This window comes from Pempheris klunzingeri, chromosome 18, assembly GCF_042242105.1.
Source record: "Pempheris klunzingeri isolate RE-2024b chromosome 18, fPemKlu1.hap1, whole genome shotgun sequence".
Lineage (NCBI taxonomy): Eukaryota > Metazoa > Chordata > Actinopteri > Acropomatiformes > Pempheridae > Pempheris > Pempheris klunzingeri.
The window spans coordinates 2,012,334-2,027,867 of NC_092029.1; the positions used below are offsets into that span (position 1 = coordinate 2,012,334).

The 15,534-nt window shown below is 42.4% G+C and overlaps 1 protein-coding gene across 3 annotated transcripts in view; it reads right to left on the reverse strand.

Moving 5' to 3' along the window:
- Positions 1–15,534, reverse strand: part of myo6a (myosin VIa) — a 132,397-nt gene that overhangs the window by 99,223 nt on the left and 17,640 nt on the right. For 2 of the 3 annotated variants that reach the window (XM_070849045.1, XM_070849047.1), the window contains exons 2-8: positions 12,245–12,379; positions 5,342–5,411; positions 4,669–4,742; positions 2,571–2,700; positions 1,074–1,179; positions 393–448; positions 209–306 (exon numbers count right to left, since the gene is read on the reverse strand). In XM_070849045.1, coding sequence (XP_070705146.1) covers positions 209–306; positions 393–448; positions 1,074–1,179; positions 2,571–2,700; positions 4,669–4,742; positions 5,342–5,411; positions 12,245–12,361 — 651 coding nt within the window. In that variant the 5' untranslated portion in view covers positions 12,362–12,379. The remainder of the gene's footprint in view (positions 1–208; positions 307–392; positions 449–1,073; positions 1,180–2,570; positions 2,701–4,668; positions 4,743–5,341; positions 5,412–12,244; positions 12,380–15,534) is intronic. The other variant, XM_070849046.1, reaches the window with a different exon arrangement.

The following is a 15,534-nucleotide window of genomic DNA, read 5'->3' on the forward strand; positions in this document are numbered from 1 at the left end:
TCCATCATTGTGATTAAAGAGCTGCACATACTGGAGGTTAACCATCACAGGAACTAAAGAAATAATCTGGTAATCAGTAATACTGTTAATTTAGGGCAGGGGAGGGAAACACCTTCCACTGGGTGGAGGTCTGATACATTTGTTAAGCTCTGTATATAATCAGAATAAATAATCATTCATGATCAGGAGCGTTTAAAGTGCTCTGTACCTTCTCGTTGAAGTGGATCTCCACAAACTTCCCAAAGCGGCTGCTGTTGTTGTTCCGGACAGTTTTGGCGTTTCCGAAAGCCTCCAGCAGAGGGTTGGCTGCAGGATTACAGAGAAGAACCGGAGTCACAAACAGAAACCCACGCAGGAAAAACAGCGATGTTAACGGACACGAAGAGTCTCACCCTCCACGATCCTCTCGTCGATGTCCTGCCCTGTTCCGTACGAGGTGGTCAGGTACCTGAGGGACACACATTAATCAGCCCCATTTAGCTTAACGAGGGCCGAAACAACCTCTTTAAATTATTACTACTACATTATTAATTATAATTATTATTATTATTAGCAAACAATATTTATATAGTTATTTATATTTATATTATATTTGATATATTTCACGTCTACGAACTGAAGTGTTTAAATCTCTAATTACTGCTCAATGAGTTTCTGCTGAAGGGACAATAAAGTAAAAGGAAGTGAATCAAGTGAAAAAGTTAAACAGTTAAGTGAGTTTATGTGAAATAAAGTAAATGAAGTAAATTAACCAGTTTTAATTCAAACTCATTTGTTTTTTTATTGGACTTTAACACCAGTTTTCTGGTTCTTGTGTAACTTTTTTGATGTTTTTCATTTTATCATTCAATAATTAAATGTTGATTAAAATAAATTAAGTTAGAATCTCATCTCATTGTGATCTCAATTTATTCTACAAACACTTTACAAAGTTCCACTAAAGCTAAAACAAACACATCATTAACACAAATTAAAGAAAAAAAACCTAATTAAATTCAAATAAACACATATCTAGGTGTCTCACAGTTTACCAGATACAAATAATCAAACTATTAAATGACAGAAAACCTCACCTGAGCACAAACTTGGTGTTCTCGGTCTTCCCGGCGCCGGACTCCCCCGAGACGATGATGGACTGGCTCATCTTCAGGACCTTCATGTCCCTGTACGCCTTATCGGCTGGAAGGACAGACAGACAGACAGACAGACAGACAGACAGACAGACAGACAGACAGACAGACAGACAGACAGACAGACAGACAGACAGACGCAGCAGTTAGATGGGACCGTCCTCACACACCTGCTGATTGAGCGGATCTTAAACTCCTGCCCGCGTGGTGTTCGGGGGACTGTGGGAAATGTGAGCGCTGACTGCTGCCACCTGGTGGACAGATTGGAGAACTGCAGCAGGAGATAATCAATGAACTGAGGCAGAAAAGACGACAGGATCAATTAATTATTTGGTCTTTTCAAGGGACTTCTGATGCAGATGATTTAAGGCCGACTTTTGTAATAAATATTAAAATTTGTACAAAACAAATTGCTCTAAATTTAGATTTCACAGCAGAGATAATAAAAGTATATTTTATGGACAATTATATCTTGGCTTGTTTTTCATTTTGACCATAACAGAAACTACTTAATTAAATTATACTATAGGATTTTTCTAATCACTGTTAGATTTGAAAGATTTATTCAACAAAACAGTTAAAAAGTCAAGTTAATATTGTTAAATTAACTCTGCTTTTTTATTTTTGTCGTCTTACTTTATATCTGTGGTTTGTGTAAAAAGATTAAGTTACAGGATTACTGCAGAGTTTTTAAACTCTTTTTATATATTTTGTCGGTTAGTTTGTGTTACTGTGTGTTGCACAGATAGAGTTCAATCCACACCAGACTCCATTGACAAAAATAGTGATTCTACCTCACAGAACACTCTGAGTTGCTCGTCTACTGCTGCCTTGATCAGTTAGTTAGTTTGTGTTACTGCATGACTTTAGTGTTTTACAGGCAACTTTTTAAACAACATAGATCATAATAGCATAAACAAACTAACTTATCAAGGCAGCAGCAGACCAGCAACTCAGAGGGTTCTATGAGATAAAATTACTGTTTTTTTGAATGTAGTCTGGTGTGTCTGCAGAGAGCGATATAACGGCTGTTTGTGGTTAAACCAAAAGGATCTTCCAGGTCTCTCTCTGTAGGGATCCTTTCCATGATGCTGTCACACACTTAGAATAACACTCTGAGCCTGTCAGTGGATCAAACAAGCTCTTTTAGTGGACCTACTGTGATCAGGTGCAGTTGTCCCAAAGGATCACGTTGCAGCCATTGCATGGCTGAGGTGATCTACTGGATCTGATCTACCAGTCATTTAGATGCCAAAATATATAAAAATCAACAGTGTCCAAAATTTAAAAACACCAGACTAATCTTTTGAGGTCTTAAAAAGTCTTAAATTCTAACAGTTGCCCCAAATCTGTCAAAGAGGAATGACAAAAAAGACAAAACTACAACCAACAAACAGCAGAAAACACTCGTAGTCGTCAGTGTGCTTCGTGTTCTCTCACCGATGGCGTAGACGTGCGGCGGCAGCGTGCCCAGAGACCGGCCCCGGTACTGCTTGATGGTCTCCGGCGAGTAAAGCTTTGGAATGTCATAGTACGGGTTCACTGCGATCAGGATGTTGGCTACAAACGTCTGCATGAGGAGAAGAAGAAGAAAGAAATTCAGTTTGGAGATCAGCTAGTTGCTGGTCTACTCATCAGTTAGTTTGTTTTAGTTACTGTGTGACTTTACTGGCTTAAAGGCTGAATTTGGATCAAATGCAATGATTTAAATGACAAACACACCGGCTGATCGAGGCGGCAGTAGACCAGCAAATCATGTGTTCTGCTAGGTAAAAAGATTACAGCTTTTTCAATGGAGTCTGGTGTCCTTGAAGAGAGTAAACATAACAGATCTTACGAGACACCAGACTCCATTGAGAAAACAGTACTTTTTACCTCCCAGAGTACAGGAGTGGCTGGTCTCTATCAGTCAGCTTGTTTGTGTTATTGTGTGTCATACAAACATTATGTTGGATCCAAACCAAACTTTAAACCAGTGAAGTCAACACAAACTAAGTGATCGACGCAGCAGCAGACCAGCAGCTCAGAGCGTTCTATGAGGTAAAATCCCTGTTTTTGTGAATGGAGTCTGGTGTGTGTGCAGAGAGCGATGTAACGGCTGTTTGTGGTTAAACCAAAAGGATCTTCCAGGTCTACTGGACGAGTTCCAACACTTTTAATATCCAGAAATTTATTATTATAGTGTTATAATTATTATAGACACTACCACTGACTACCTGTGTAACAATTTACCCACAATTCAGCACCACAAAACGCTCAAACCCATATCGAGTCTTACAGTACACCTTATATTATTTATCTAAACAAAACATAAATATAAACACACAATAATATTTAATAACATGTACATGTGCTGTGTGAGGAGCTAAAACACTGTACTGTACTAAAAAAGTTCCTCCTTCAGCCACTAGATGTCAGCGTGCACCACGTCTGAATCACCTAAGAGTCCACGAGGAAGCACACCTGAGGTCACCTGAGTGATCACATGTGTGTTCCTGTGAGTGTCTGTGTTTGAGACGACAAATTTCAAAGTCAGAACATTTAGTTTAAATCATTTATTGTGTTTTTTATTGGTATTATTACTTTGAGTACAGACGTACAAGAGTGAGACATGTGTCTATCAGTGAAGGTGGGTGTGCCGTTTAGTGTGTGTGTGTGTGTGTGTGTGTGTGTGTGTGTGTGTGTGTGTGTGTGTGTGTGTGTGCGCTCCACCCATAGGTGCTCCAGGCAGGTTAAAACAGGAGAAAGAGCTCAGTTTCACACCAGTATGAGAGATATTCTTCCTCTTGTCTCGGCCCAGTTCTTCATTTAAGACCATAAAATGCTCTTTTTTTTAACCTCTCACTGCATGAATCTTTATTTATCTTTATTTAATCAACTTGAGAGAGCAGTAAGATCCAAAACAAAGGCGATACGCACCAGACCCCATTGACAAAAACAGTAATTTTAGCTCACAGAACACAGGAGTTACTGGTCTTCCCATCAGACTTTGACCCTGAACTGAAGGCAGCATTAACATCACTTCCACCTAAAAGTACTTTAAAGGAAAACTCTGGTATTTGTGAACCTGGACCCTGTGTTTTATTCTTTTTTAGACCTATAAGATCCTTTTGGTTTAACCAAAAACAGCTGTGATATTGTTCTCCTCAAAGCCACCAGACTCCATTGAGAAAACCAGCAATTTTACACCGTAGTTGCTGGTCTACCACTGTCTTGAACAGTTAGTTTATTTGTGTTCTTGTGTGACTTTTGGTGTTTTAGAGGGTTAGTTCAGAACCAGCATAATATTGGTTTTACACAAAATAACACAAACAAACCAACCAACTGAGGCAGCAGCAGACCAGCATCTCCTGTGTTCTGCAATGTAAAATTGCCCTTTTTGTCACTGGAGTCTGGTTGCTTAGAAGACAGCGATATAACGGCTGTTTGTGGTTAAACCAAAGCACTTTTACGATGCAGCCATTGTTGCATGTATCATGGCTGCCACCTGAGGGTCATTTAGACTTACAAACTATTGGAATTAGCCTTTAATACTCACATAAATTCGGTCTTTGCTGTATCTCACACGGACGTTGTTGAGCAGAGTGGCTTCATTCAAGTACATCAAAGAACCTGAGAGACACAAAAGGGACAAAGAGTCATAATAATGCTTGATTGTTTGATCCACTGACAGGCTCAGAGTGTTATTCTAAGTGTGTGACAGCATCATGGAAAGGATCCCTACAGAGAGAGACCTGGAAGATCCTTTTGGTTTAACCACAAACAGCACACACACCAGACTACATTCAAAAAATTGGTGATTTTACCTCTCACAGCGCAGGAGTTGCCAGTCTACTACTTCCTGTATCTGTTACTTTACTTGTGTTATTTGTGTGCTGCATCTGAACTGACGCTTTAAAACACCAGAGTCAGACACTAACATACACACCAAGTAATTCATCAAGACAGTAGTCAGCCGGCAACTACCATGTAAAATCACTGCTTTTGTGAATGGAGTCTGGTGTGGTTAAAGAGAACACACTGTTTTAAAAAACAAGACTGAAAGATTTGTTAAAAATAGAAATTCAGCCTTTTTTGTTTTTACCCACTGATGGTTCCAGATGATTTAAAAACTTTGTTCAGTCCAACTTTACATTTGTCTCCCACAGGACAGTAAACAGTTTAACTGTAATGATGCAATATTTGGGTTAAAAACTAGTTCTTCAACTCACAGTTATCCTCCACATGCTTGTTGACGTCATCCTCTGCAGGGAAGACTTGGTTGATCTGAGCCAAAAATGTCTGCAAAAAAGAAAAAAAGATTTTTTTTTAAATTCAGCAAAGGCAAAGATTAATAGTACGACATCAGCAGACATGAAAAAACAAGTCAGATATTTTGTCTTCTAAGGAACAAAGTCCATGAATTAACCATGACTGTCATTTGTTGATTAGTCTTCTTATAGTGAAAGAGTGAATCTTTTGGTTTATTTATGAACATACACTTTTATTAACAGCATAAACACAAACATTAGATTAAATAAAGCAACGCCAACAAGGAAACCTGAACACTTAAAACTTTAAATTGCTAGTTAGAAAGATTTTTAACTTCATTTCCTTCCACGTTTGGAGAACATGTTTCTTTCTGTTCTCAGATTATTTCTGCCTCCTTTTCATGGCTGAAACTTTAAAAAATGATCCATTTATCCAGAGGGACAAACGCAGCAGCTGCTCCAGCCGGAGGCCTGATGAATAATTTGGAGGCAGGAGGTAACAGGATCAGAGCGAGGGGGGAGACGCTGCGGCGACTGTACGGCCACCGAGAGGCTGAGATCAGTCAGCGCCTCCACAGCAGGGAGCCGCCACTCTGCATTATTAACTGTCTGATAAACGCACAGAACAAAACAGATTCCATAACAGATTCCAGATTTAAGAATCTGACAGAACTTACATGTAGGTTTTGAATCTATTTTAATCCAGTGATGTAAAGTAAACACTTTCTAAACAACTGTACTTTAGCAGCTCTACAATTCAAAAGGGAATAATGAAGTGGACCCAAAGTAGGTCCACGAAAAGAGCTTGTTTGATCCACTGACAGGCTCAGAGTGTTATTCTAAGTGTGTGACAGCATTATGGAAAGGATCCCTACAGAGAGAGACCTGGAAGATCCTTTTGGTTTAACCACAAACAGCCGTTATATCGCTCTCTGCACACACACCAGACTACATTCAAAAAACAGTGATTTTACCTGGCAGAACACAGCAGTGGCTGGTTTAACCAGAAACAGACGCTACATTGCTCTCCATGAAGCACCAGACTCCACTGAGAAAAACAGTTATTTTACCTCACAGAACACAGGACTTTGTGTGACTTTAGTGTTTTCATCGAGGCAGCAGTAGACCACCAAGTCCCATGTAGGTCCCAAGGTAAAATTACTGTTTTTATGAATGGAGTCTGGTGTGTTTGTCAGAACACTTAGAATAACAATCTGAGCCCGTCAGTGGATAAAACAAGCACTTTTAGTGGACCTTGCTACAAAAGATCACGTTGCAGCCATTGCAGCTGCTGGCTGAGGTGATCTACTGGACCAGTTCCAACACTTTCACCACCTTCAAGTCAATTCGACCTAAAACATGTAAAAGTGGGGCCGGGGTTGAAGAAACACTGGACTTAACCTTTAAGTAAACTGACCCTCATGGGTACAAAAGGTGCTCTGCTTCACCGTTGAGGTTTACTTTTACTCCTGCAGCGTTGATACAGTAGCTGCTCACACACTTCACATTCTTTAAGCTAAACCTGAACTACTAACGCCGGAGGGTTTATGACGACACATGTGACCTCAGTGTTTGGGAGAGGGGGGTGCTGGGTATTGTATTTCTGTGATGCACAGGCCGATCACTGCCAGCTCTCTGCGGGGCCGGGAAGTTTAATCTGACCCATTAAAGCGGCACCGCGGGCCTTCAGCGGTGCCAAGGTGACGTACTGTACAGTCGAGCCATTCTTTCCAGCGGTGGCATGTTCCACATTCCCAGCCCAAACTGGACGGATTCCACGACGCTGCACCGCGTGAGGAGAAAGCAGGGAAGAAAGACGAGGAGGTGGAGGTGGAGGTGGCGCAAGGCCAATAATGTGAGGAAAAAAAAAAAGCCAAACACTCTTCACCCTTTCATCACCGCAACAGTGGAGCAGATACACGACTTAAAGCAGGATTGCACTAGATTATAACCCTTATTTAATGGTATTTTCAGGACTGTAGTACAGATTTGTTGGCCAAAGTGAAAACCTTTACATGCATCACAGTGGGTTTACTATCAAGGTGCCGATGTAGTGACGACGGTTAGCTAACTCGTGCCAACAACCCTGAATTGTGCATATAAACAGAATTTCTGATCATTTTCCAAAGCAGTCAGAGCACTTTTAGTTTTCCTCTTTAAAAAGGTAGCCACTGGGTTTTCAGAACGAAGAAGAACTCAGATGAAACTCTGAGTCACAAGCGACAACTCAGACAATTTGCCAGTAGGTCTCAAAGACAATGGTCCACTAATAGCTCCCTAACTGCCCCTAAAACCACAAACAGGCTGCAGTAACGTTTCTGGCTCTCTGCAGATTGAACAAGCAAGATAATCCACTGATCAGTGAGCTTTACAGGTGTTGGTAGCTGAAGGCTAGCTGGTTCCCTCTGCTCCCAGTCTTTATGCTAAGCTAGGCTAACTGCCCCACACTCGGCCTATCCCTACAGAGAGAGACCTGGAAGATCCTTTTGGTTTAACCACAAACAGCACACACACCAGACTACATTCACTAAAACACTAAGTTTACTTCACAGAACATGGGACTGGCTGGTGTAACCTGAAACACATCATATCGATCCCCATGAAGCACCAGACTCCACTGACAAAAACAGTTATTTTACCTCACAGAACACAGAACTTTGTGTGATTTTGATGTTTTGATTGAGGCAGCAGTAAAGCAGCAACTCCTGTGTTCAGCGAGGCAAAATTATTGTTTTTTTTTTAATGTAGTCTGGTGTGTGTGCTGTTTGTGGTTAAACCAAAAGGATCTTCCAGGTCTCTCTCTGTAGGGATCCTTTCCATGATGCTGTCACACACTTAGAATAACTAATTTACAAATTACTTTGCAGCCATTGTATCCCCCTGTTTAGCGGCGTGTCTGGAGCACGCATCATGCTGCGGAGTCTCCACCGCAGTCAGTTTTAACTGATAAGAATCTCAGCTACACGTTAATGATTCTTAAAGTGCAGCTTGGTTGTTTGACCTCCTCTCCATCGATGCTTCCAGTCGTCCTTCAGTCTAGTATTGACTCAAGTTGGGTTTTTTTTCACACCGACAGCTCTCTCGGGTTGTCATGGCAACATTGCATTCAAACTGAAGTCACATGCAGGTTTTCACACGTTAGGATCCTCAGATTTGCACCTCAGATCCACGTGGCTAAACATGGCCCCTTTACATTGATGCTGGTGTGTGTGACTGGTGGTCACATGATCAGATTCCTTTTGGCTTTGGGTTTCGTCTCCCAGGAAGTGGTCCGACCGAACCGCCTCCCCCTTTAACTTGAAGGGGTTTTATAGGTGGAGTTTGTCGAGGGCAGCAGACAGCCTGGTGTGCAGCGTCTCAGTAATAACGCCCTTCGCTTGACTACCACTGTCACAGTTAAAAGGAAGGAAAACAATGTTTGTGCGCTGCGATCGCTGCTTTGGAAACATGGAAGCTGGCACCCGTCAGATCTGTTCTCACAGGGAGTTTCCGGGCTGCAGCGGAGGCCTGTAACAGTGTGAACAATGTCCAGTCTGTCCTGCTGCAGCCAGTTGGTGCCAGTGTCTGACGACGTGTTCACTTGCTGGCAGACCTCCTGTGATGGATGTCGAGAGAGAGAGAGAGAGAGAGAGAGAGAGAGAGAGAGACGGAGAGCGCGACAGCCTGTCATACTATCAGTCACAATGGATGGCTGTCATGTCCCGCAGCGTCTCTGGATCTCAGAGGTGTTTAGCTCAGTTTCACAAAGGTTTAAAGACGGAGATGAGGCTGTCAGTTCAGTTATTATTACACTGGGCATCTTAAGTAGCCTGTAGTTTGCAGATTTCAGTCGTCTTCTAGGGGGAAATGTAATATGAACAGATATTTAAGGTAAGACAGGCTAATTAACCACCTGTAACCCTGGTTCTCTGAGACTTTGCAACCCCAGGGCCACAATGTGGTGCAGGTTTGCTCTCCAGCATTGGTTAAGTCTCAATATAACACTGATGCCTCCAAATGATGTACATAATACAATCAGGACCATCAGCAAGAAGTCTGTTTCTTTTCTGTTACTCTAAATGTCCGTCCACAGGTACGATTCCCCACAAAATAAGAGCCTATGTTTTCATTTTTCCAGAAAAAAGTTTGAGCAGTTCACTAGCCAGCAGGAGCAGGAGGAGATTTGTCTTTGGAGAATTTTATTCATGACATTATATTTGGTGGTTATGACTGATACTTACTAAAATCACTGTTTTTTTCAATGGAGTCTGGTGGCTTTGAAGAAAGTGACATAATAATTTCCAGCTGCAGATTTCAGGATTTCAAAACCTTGACCTTACAAATAGAGCTCAGGTTTAAAAGCACCAAAGTCACCCTTTAAGACAGAGCTTCCTTTTATTGTTAGTCTATTTCCTTTAACACCAAAGTCACAGCAACTAAACTAGCAGCTCCTGTGTTCTGAGAGCTAAAATTACTGTTTTTCTCAATGCAGTCTGGTGTGTTTGGACATTTTGATATTTTGCTGTCCCACAAGCTTATATTTATATCATCTTGTGCGCACGTTAAGTCCATTTTACCTGTTGGGAATCAAACCCAAGCAGCTTAAATGGATGGTTTTCCACTCTCGGTGATAAATAATGTCAAAAATCAATATTAAAGCCCGTCTGTTGCTCCAATACGCTCATTGATCACCACCTTTGTAACCTGTCCTTACTGCTTAATGACGCCGTAACACGTTTCACGTCTGGTTTAGCAAGCCACAAACTTCTTCACAGCCACCAGAGGATGATTGATTGACACTGAAATCAGAGGATTACTGTCATTTGTATGAAGTGCAAAGATCAGAGTCGCAGTAACTGTTAAACAGGTGGAGTAAATAGTCTGAGAGGGTGATCATGTAGAGGGCTATAAAACCTGTGCACTGGTGCTGTAAACCTGTAGCGTTACACGTCGACAGTAAGTGTAAATAGAGAGCTTTTAAGGTGGATAAAGAGAATTAGAGAACTTGGGAAAACTTTAAATGTGATGGACACAAACACGACGTCCGTGTTCCCATTAAACTCTGACAGTCTTGTGTTTTATGGGCCGACGGCACACAGAATTAGCGCGGAGGCTCTTTCAAAAAAAGGTGCACTCAGTCACAGAGGCCTTCTGGGAAAAAAAGATTAGCCAGACGGACGCGAAGCTTTAGGAGTTACCGCGGCGACGGGCACATTAAAAGCTTTGCCGAGGACCGATGCGGCACCTCGTCCAGCAGGAAAGTGAATTAACAGAAAACTCGGGGGTGGGGGGGGGGGGGACGTCAAGGAAAGCCTGTTAGCGTCTCTGTGAAGAGCCACTTGACTGGAGATGCCGCTGATTCATTCTGTGCTCGAGCACATTAAGACCTGCAGGATCCGGAGGTGAATCATTGAGTGAGCGAAGCTTTATCGCCTCCAGAGCTGTGGCCTCTCCCACGTGAGGCGAGGGGACACGTTCAATCATTAACACGCTGCTGCAGGTCGATGCTGATCGGAAGAGGGTTGGGCAGGAAATTAAAGCTGAGAGAGATCCAGGATGGACCACAGTGAATCTGTCTGAACAGGACTGAGTTTATCACTTCTGACGCAGCAACCTTACATTTCTACTTTAAGAGCAGCCAGTACTCCTGATGGACAAAACAAAAAGAACTGTTGCAGCAAACCCGGAGATATCATCTGTTTTTAAATTACATTCACACCTGAAAAGCCGGTGCCTACATTTCCCACAATGCAACACAGCCGCTAACAGCTCGGTCAGAGACTCAGGTGTGTTATGCTACGCTAATGTAGCCTAGACGGTTTCTGACTCCACACTTTTCACTTGTAGCGACACGGTTTTCTCACTTTGTCTTCATTTGATTTAAACGTCGAATTTGTTTCTTTGTGGTCGTCAATATTTTCTCTGTTCAGCCGTAGTAACGGTTCAGTCACTCTGTCGGCTCACTAAACAGGGTTTTATTTAAGTGAAAATATTCCAGATTATAACGATGAACTTGTATCTAACACCAATAAAAATAATCGCACCGCTGTGACAGCTCAGCTAAAACAAGACACGCAGCAGCTGCAGGCCTATTCGAGAGCCAATATCATCAATCAACCAATCAATGTTTATTTCTTTATATTATCTCAAGACACTTTCCATACAGAGCAGGTCTGGATCCAGCGATTCAAGCGTTTAACAATAAGGATTCAAGAATTCACACATTAATAAAGAAAAACTCCCCTTTAACAGGAAGAAACCTCGAACAGCACCAGAGAGATAAACACCAACCAATCAATCAATCTTTATCTATATAGTGCCAATTCATAACTAATGTAATCTCAAGAAAAACATTAAAGGCACCAGAAGTGAACGATCCTGTAATAGTTGATGGAAGCTGTTCAGTTTCTTAGCTTATATTTGATTATTTGACGTCAGCTCCATCAAACTGAATTAGCCGTTAGCACTTCCTGTTCCGAGGAGGACGTAAAACACCTGCTGATTCTCAGCCGAGTCCTGGAGCATGTTTCTCTTCTTCACAGAGGACATAAGGGATGATGATGTCCTCGGGGGAGTGAATGATATGAGACTGTGCTTCATGTCTCTGTGACTCAGCGACGGTCGCAGCTCGACTTTTTGCACCAAAACAGGCACAAAAAAAAATGCTGGCGGTCGAGAATGAAGGTGAAACATTTGTTCAAAAGGACAAAACAAAATCCTGCAACACTAGAAAAGTAGGAAGAAGCTACATGTGGGACCAGTGGCTCCACAATTCATGAGCCACATTTCTTCATTTAACTTTTAACTTTTCCAGAAAAGACGACAGCAGCTTTGCAGGAATCCTTCAGCAGGACTTTAGTGTCGGTGCGTTTGGCGCCCGCTCACCTTCCCCCGCTGTTTGAGAGGCTCGATGGTGAGGCTGTCGGCTCCGATGTCCACTATAGTTCCCAGCTGGAACCCGTCCGTTGGGTGGGGCGCCCACACCGGCTTCCCATCCTCCATCGCACCGCTCTGAGGGCTCTGGAAAACATGACACACACACACACACACGATGTTTTCTCCAGTCTGTCAGGGTTTTTCCTTCATTTGACATGAAAGCTGAATGTTTCCAGCACTAAAGGAGAGGAGGAGGCCTCTGTCATTTATTTCCTTACTCGTTTTTGGTGCCGTTCCAGTCTCATCATCTACATTATGTGTTTGACTGATCAGTGAACGTGCACGACCTTTCAGACTTTTTCAGTGTAAATGAGAAACACTGCAGTGTAAAGTTGGTGTGATCTGCTTTGGCTCAGTGAAGACATGCACTCCTAAGACTTGTCAGTGTCCCTTTACAAAATATAAAACACACACGTGACAGATTTCTACACATTTCAGGCGGCAACAGTGACAAATACAGTCAGTTACTGTTAAAGCTAGCATGAGCCAGTTAATCCATAATCTATAATCCATATGTTTCCATCCCACCCTGTTGTTGTTTCTTTATAATTATTGTATTACTTTTTTCTGTATATATTCTGTTTATTTAATATTCTCTTTCTTTAACTGTGTCCTCTGAGCTGCAGGAACAGTTTTATCTTTAATCTTTAATCTTCTGAAAAGATGTTTCTGAGATACTAAACTCTGATATGTATGACTGGACGGCAGAAATACTGCAAAATAATGGAGTTTTTGACTCCAATAGTTTGATATTCAGTCCTGTTGTTTCACCTGCCCGTCCTCCACTCTCACCTGTGCCCTCAGTAGCTCAGTAGCAGTATGTGACCGCTTTATTCCCACTGACTTTCTGCCCCTTCAGGACTGGACTGGATTTTCATAGTTTATTCAATCCAACTTTATCGATAAAGCACAACAGAAGTGCTGCACAATCAGCAAAGTAAAAAAAAAAAACCAAAAGAACAAAGAAGAAACATAATAAGTTTTAAGAGTTTAACAGATAAAATAATAATAAAAACAACAGGACAATAAGAAGAATAAAGCTTTTTTTTTAAAGACAGGCAGTGCAGAGGACGCCTAACACACAGGACACAGTTTAACAGTTTAACACCAGAAAAGGAGCCCATCTACTGATTTGTAGATGAACAATAAAATATAAAAACAAGTAAAACATTATATTTTCCGCAGTGACGTCTTTCGGTCTGGAGGCGAATCGCTCGGCTGGATTTCCGATTAAAAACATCTTAATTCTTTGATATTTGCTTGTTTTCTAACTGTGTCATCTCTTACTTTTTAACCCTGATAAAGTCCAATATGTCAATAAATTAAAAGAACTACAGCTAAAAACTACGAGATCTTAAAGTCTAATGAGTATTTTTCTACTTTAAATGTTCCCATCAGCTTTAAGGTGCTTTATTTAAGGCGGTATTACATCACACTTGTCAGTAGTAGCCGTGTGGTCGGCCACACATCTCTCTGGGGCTTTGTGGCCGCCAACAAACCAATTACAGAGTTATTGAGTCAAACCATCAGCTGATGGTGTTACCGTGGCGATGCTGTAACAGAGCCGGAGCCTGTTCCCACGGGGACGACCTCTGACGGCCACAGCCTCGGGCCAGGAGAGACGCAGCGAAGCTAAAACACTTTGTTTGGACTTCAGGGTTCGTTTGTTCACGTTGTTTAAACGGCTAAAAGTACGAAGAGACATCAAATTAATCAGAAACCATTTTGATAATCGATCATGACTCATTAATTCGTTCTCTGGGTGCAGATTTCTTCCCGTCTTTGGGTTTTCAAATGTTGGTCTGACCATAAAGAGGCATTTCAAAGACGTTGAATTGCATTCTGGGAAATTATGATGAGCATTTTTCACCATTTCACGTGATTAACAATTAATTGATTATCCGCCTGACGGAGGAGGAGGAGGACGTCCAGCAGGGGGCGACGCCACTGGAGTCTGACTGGATGGAAGTCAATGAGAAAATTTATTAATACTCAGGTTATGGTCTCAGTCTTCTTCAGCGGAGAGACCTGGTCCAGGTCTGTACACAGAGACCTGGTCCAGGTCTGTACACAGAGACCTGGTCCACGTCTGTACACAGAGACCTGATCCACGTCTGTACACAGAGACCTGATCCAGGTCTTTAAATGAGACCTGATCCACGCCTCTTTACACAGAGACCCGATCCACGTCTGTACACAGAGACCTGATCCACGTCTTTAAATGAGACCTGATTCACGCCTCTTTACACAGAGACCTGATCCAGGTCTTTACACAGAGACCTGATCCACGTCTGTACACAGAGACCTGATCCACATCTATAAAAGAGACCTGATCCACGCCTCTTTACACAGAGACCTGATCCATGTCTATACAGAGACCTGATCCACATCTTTAAAGGAGACCTGATCCACATCTTTACATAGAGACCTGATCCACATCTTTAAAACAGACCTGATCCATGTCTATACAGAGACCTGATCCACATCTTTAAAAGAGACCTGATCGAGATCTTTACACGGAGACCTGATCCACATCTTTAAAAGAGACCTGATCGAGATCTTTACACGGAGACCTGATCCACATCTTTAAAAGAGACCTGATCGAGATCTTTACACGGAGACCCGATCCACATCTTTAAAAGAGACCTGATCCACATCTTTAACAGAGACCTGATCCACGTCACTGTACTTCCTGACCTCCCACCTCTGAGGTCTCCCTGAACGCAGGCAGCTGGAGGGACCACAGACCACAGACCAGGAGACCGGACCAACGAGCCCCCAGCAGAGCGTGTTAACATGCACACAGTGTTCCAGCTCAGAGCTCAGAGCTCTTCCTCTTTATCGTTTAATCATCACGAATCCCTGAAATGCTGCTAAATCTAAAAAAACCCACCAAAACTCCAACCAGGACCCTCGGCTGTGATTTCACGTGAGCGTGCAGGGGTCACCGGATCACCATCCGCACGCCGAGGTGAAGCCGAAAACACAATAACACCACAGAGCTTCCAACGGGAAGTGGAAATAATCAGCGTACAGTTCGGCCTCTCTCTCAACGATCATCAGACTCAATTAGAGACGTGAAACTCTACACGTCTGAGCACAATCCACTCTTTTATCAGGGCGCCGTCACTCCTGTGAGCAGAGGATCGATTCCTTCTGTGGTTCAGGTGCTCATCGCGGTTTTTAAGAGTCTGAATGTGCATCTCAGCTGTAAGATAGCAGCAGAAACAGTGTGGTCA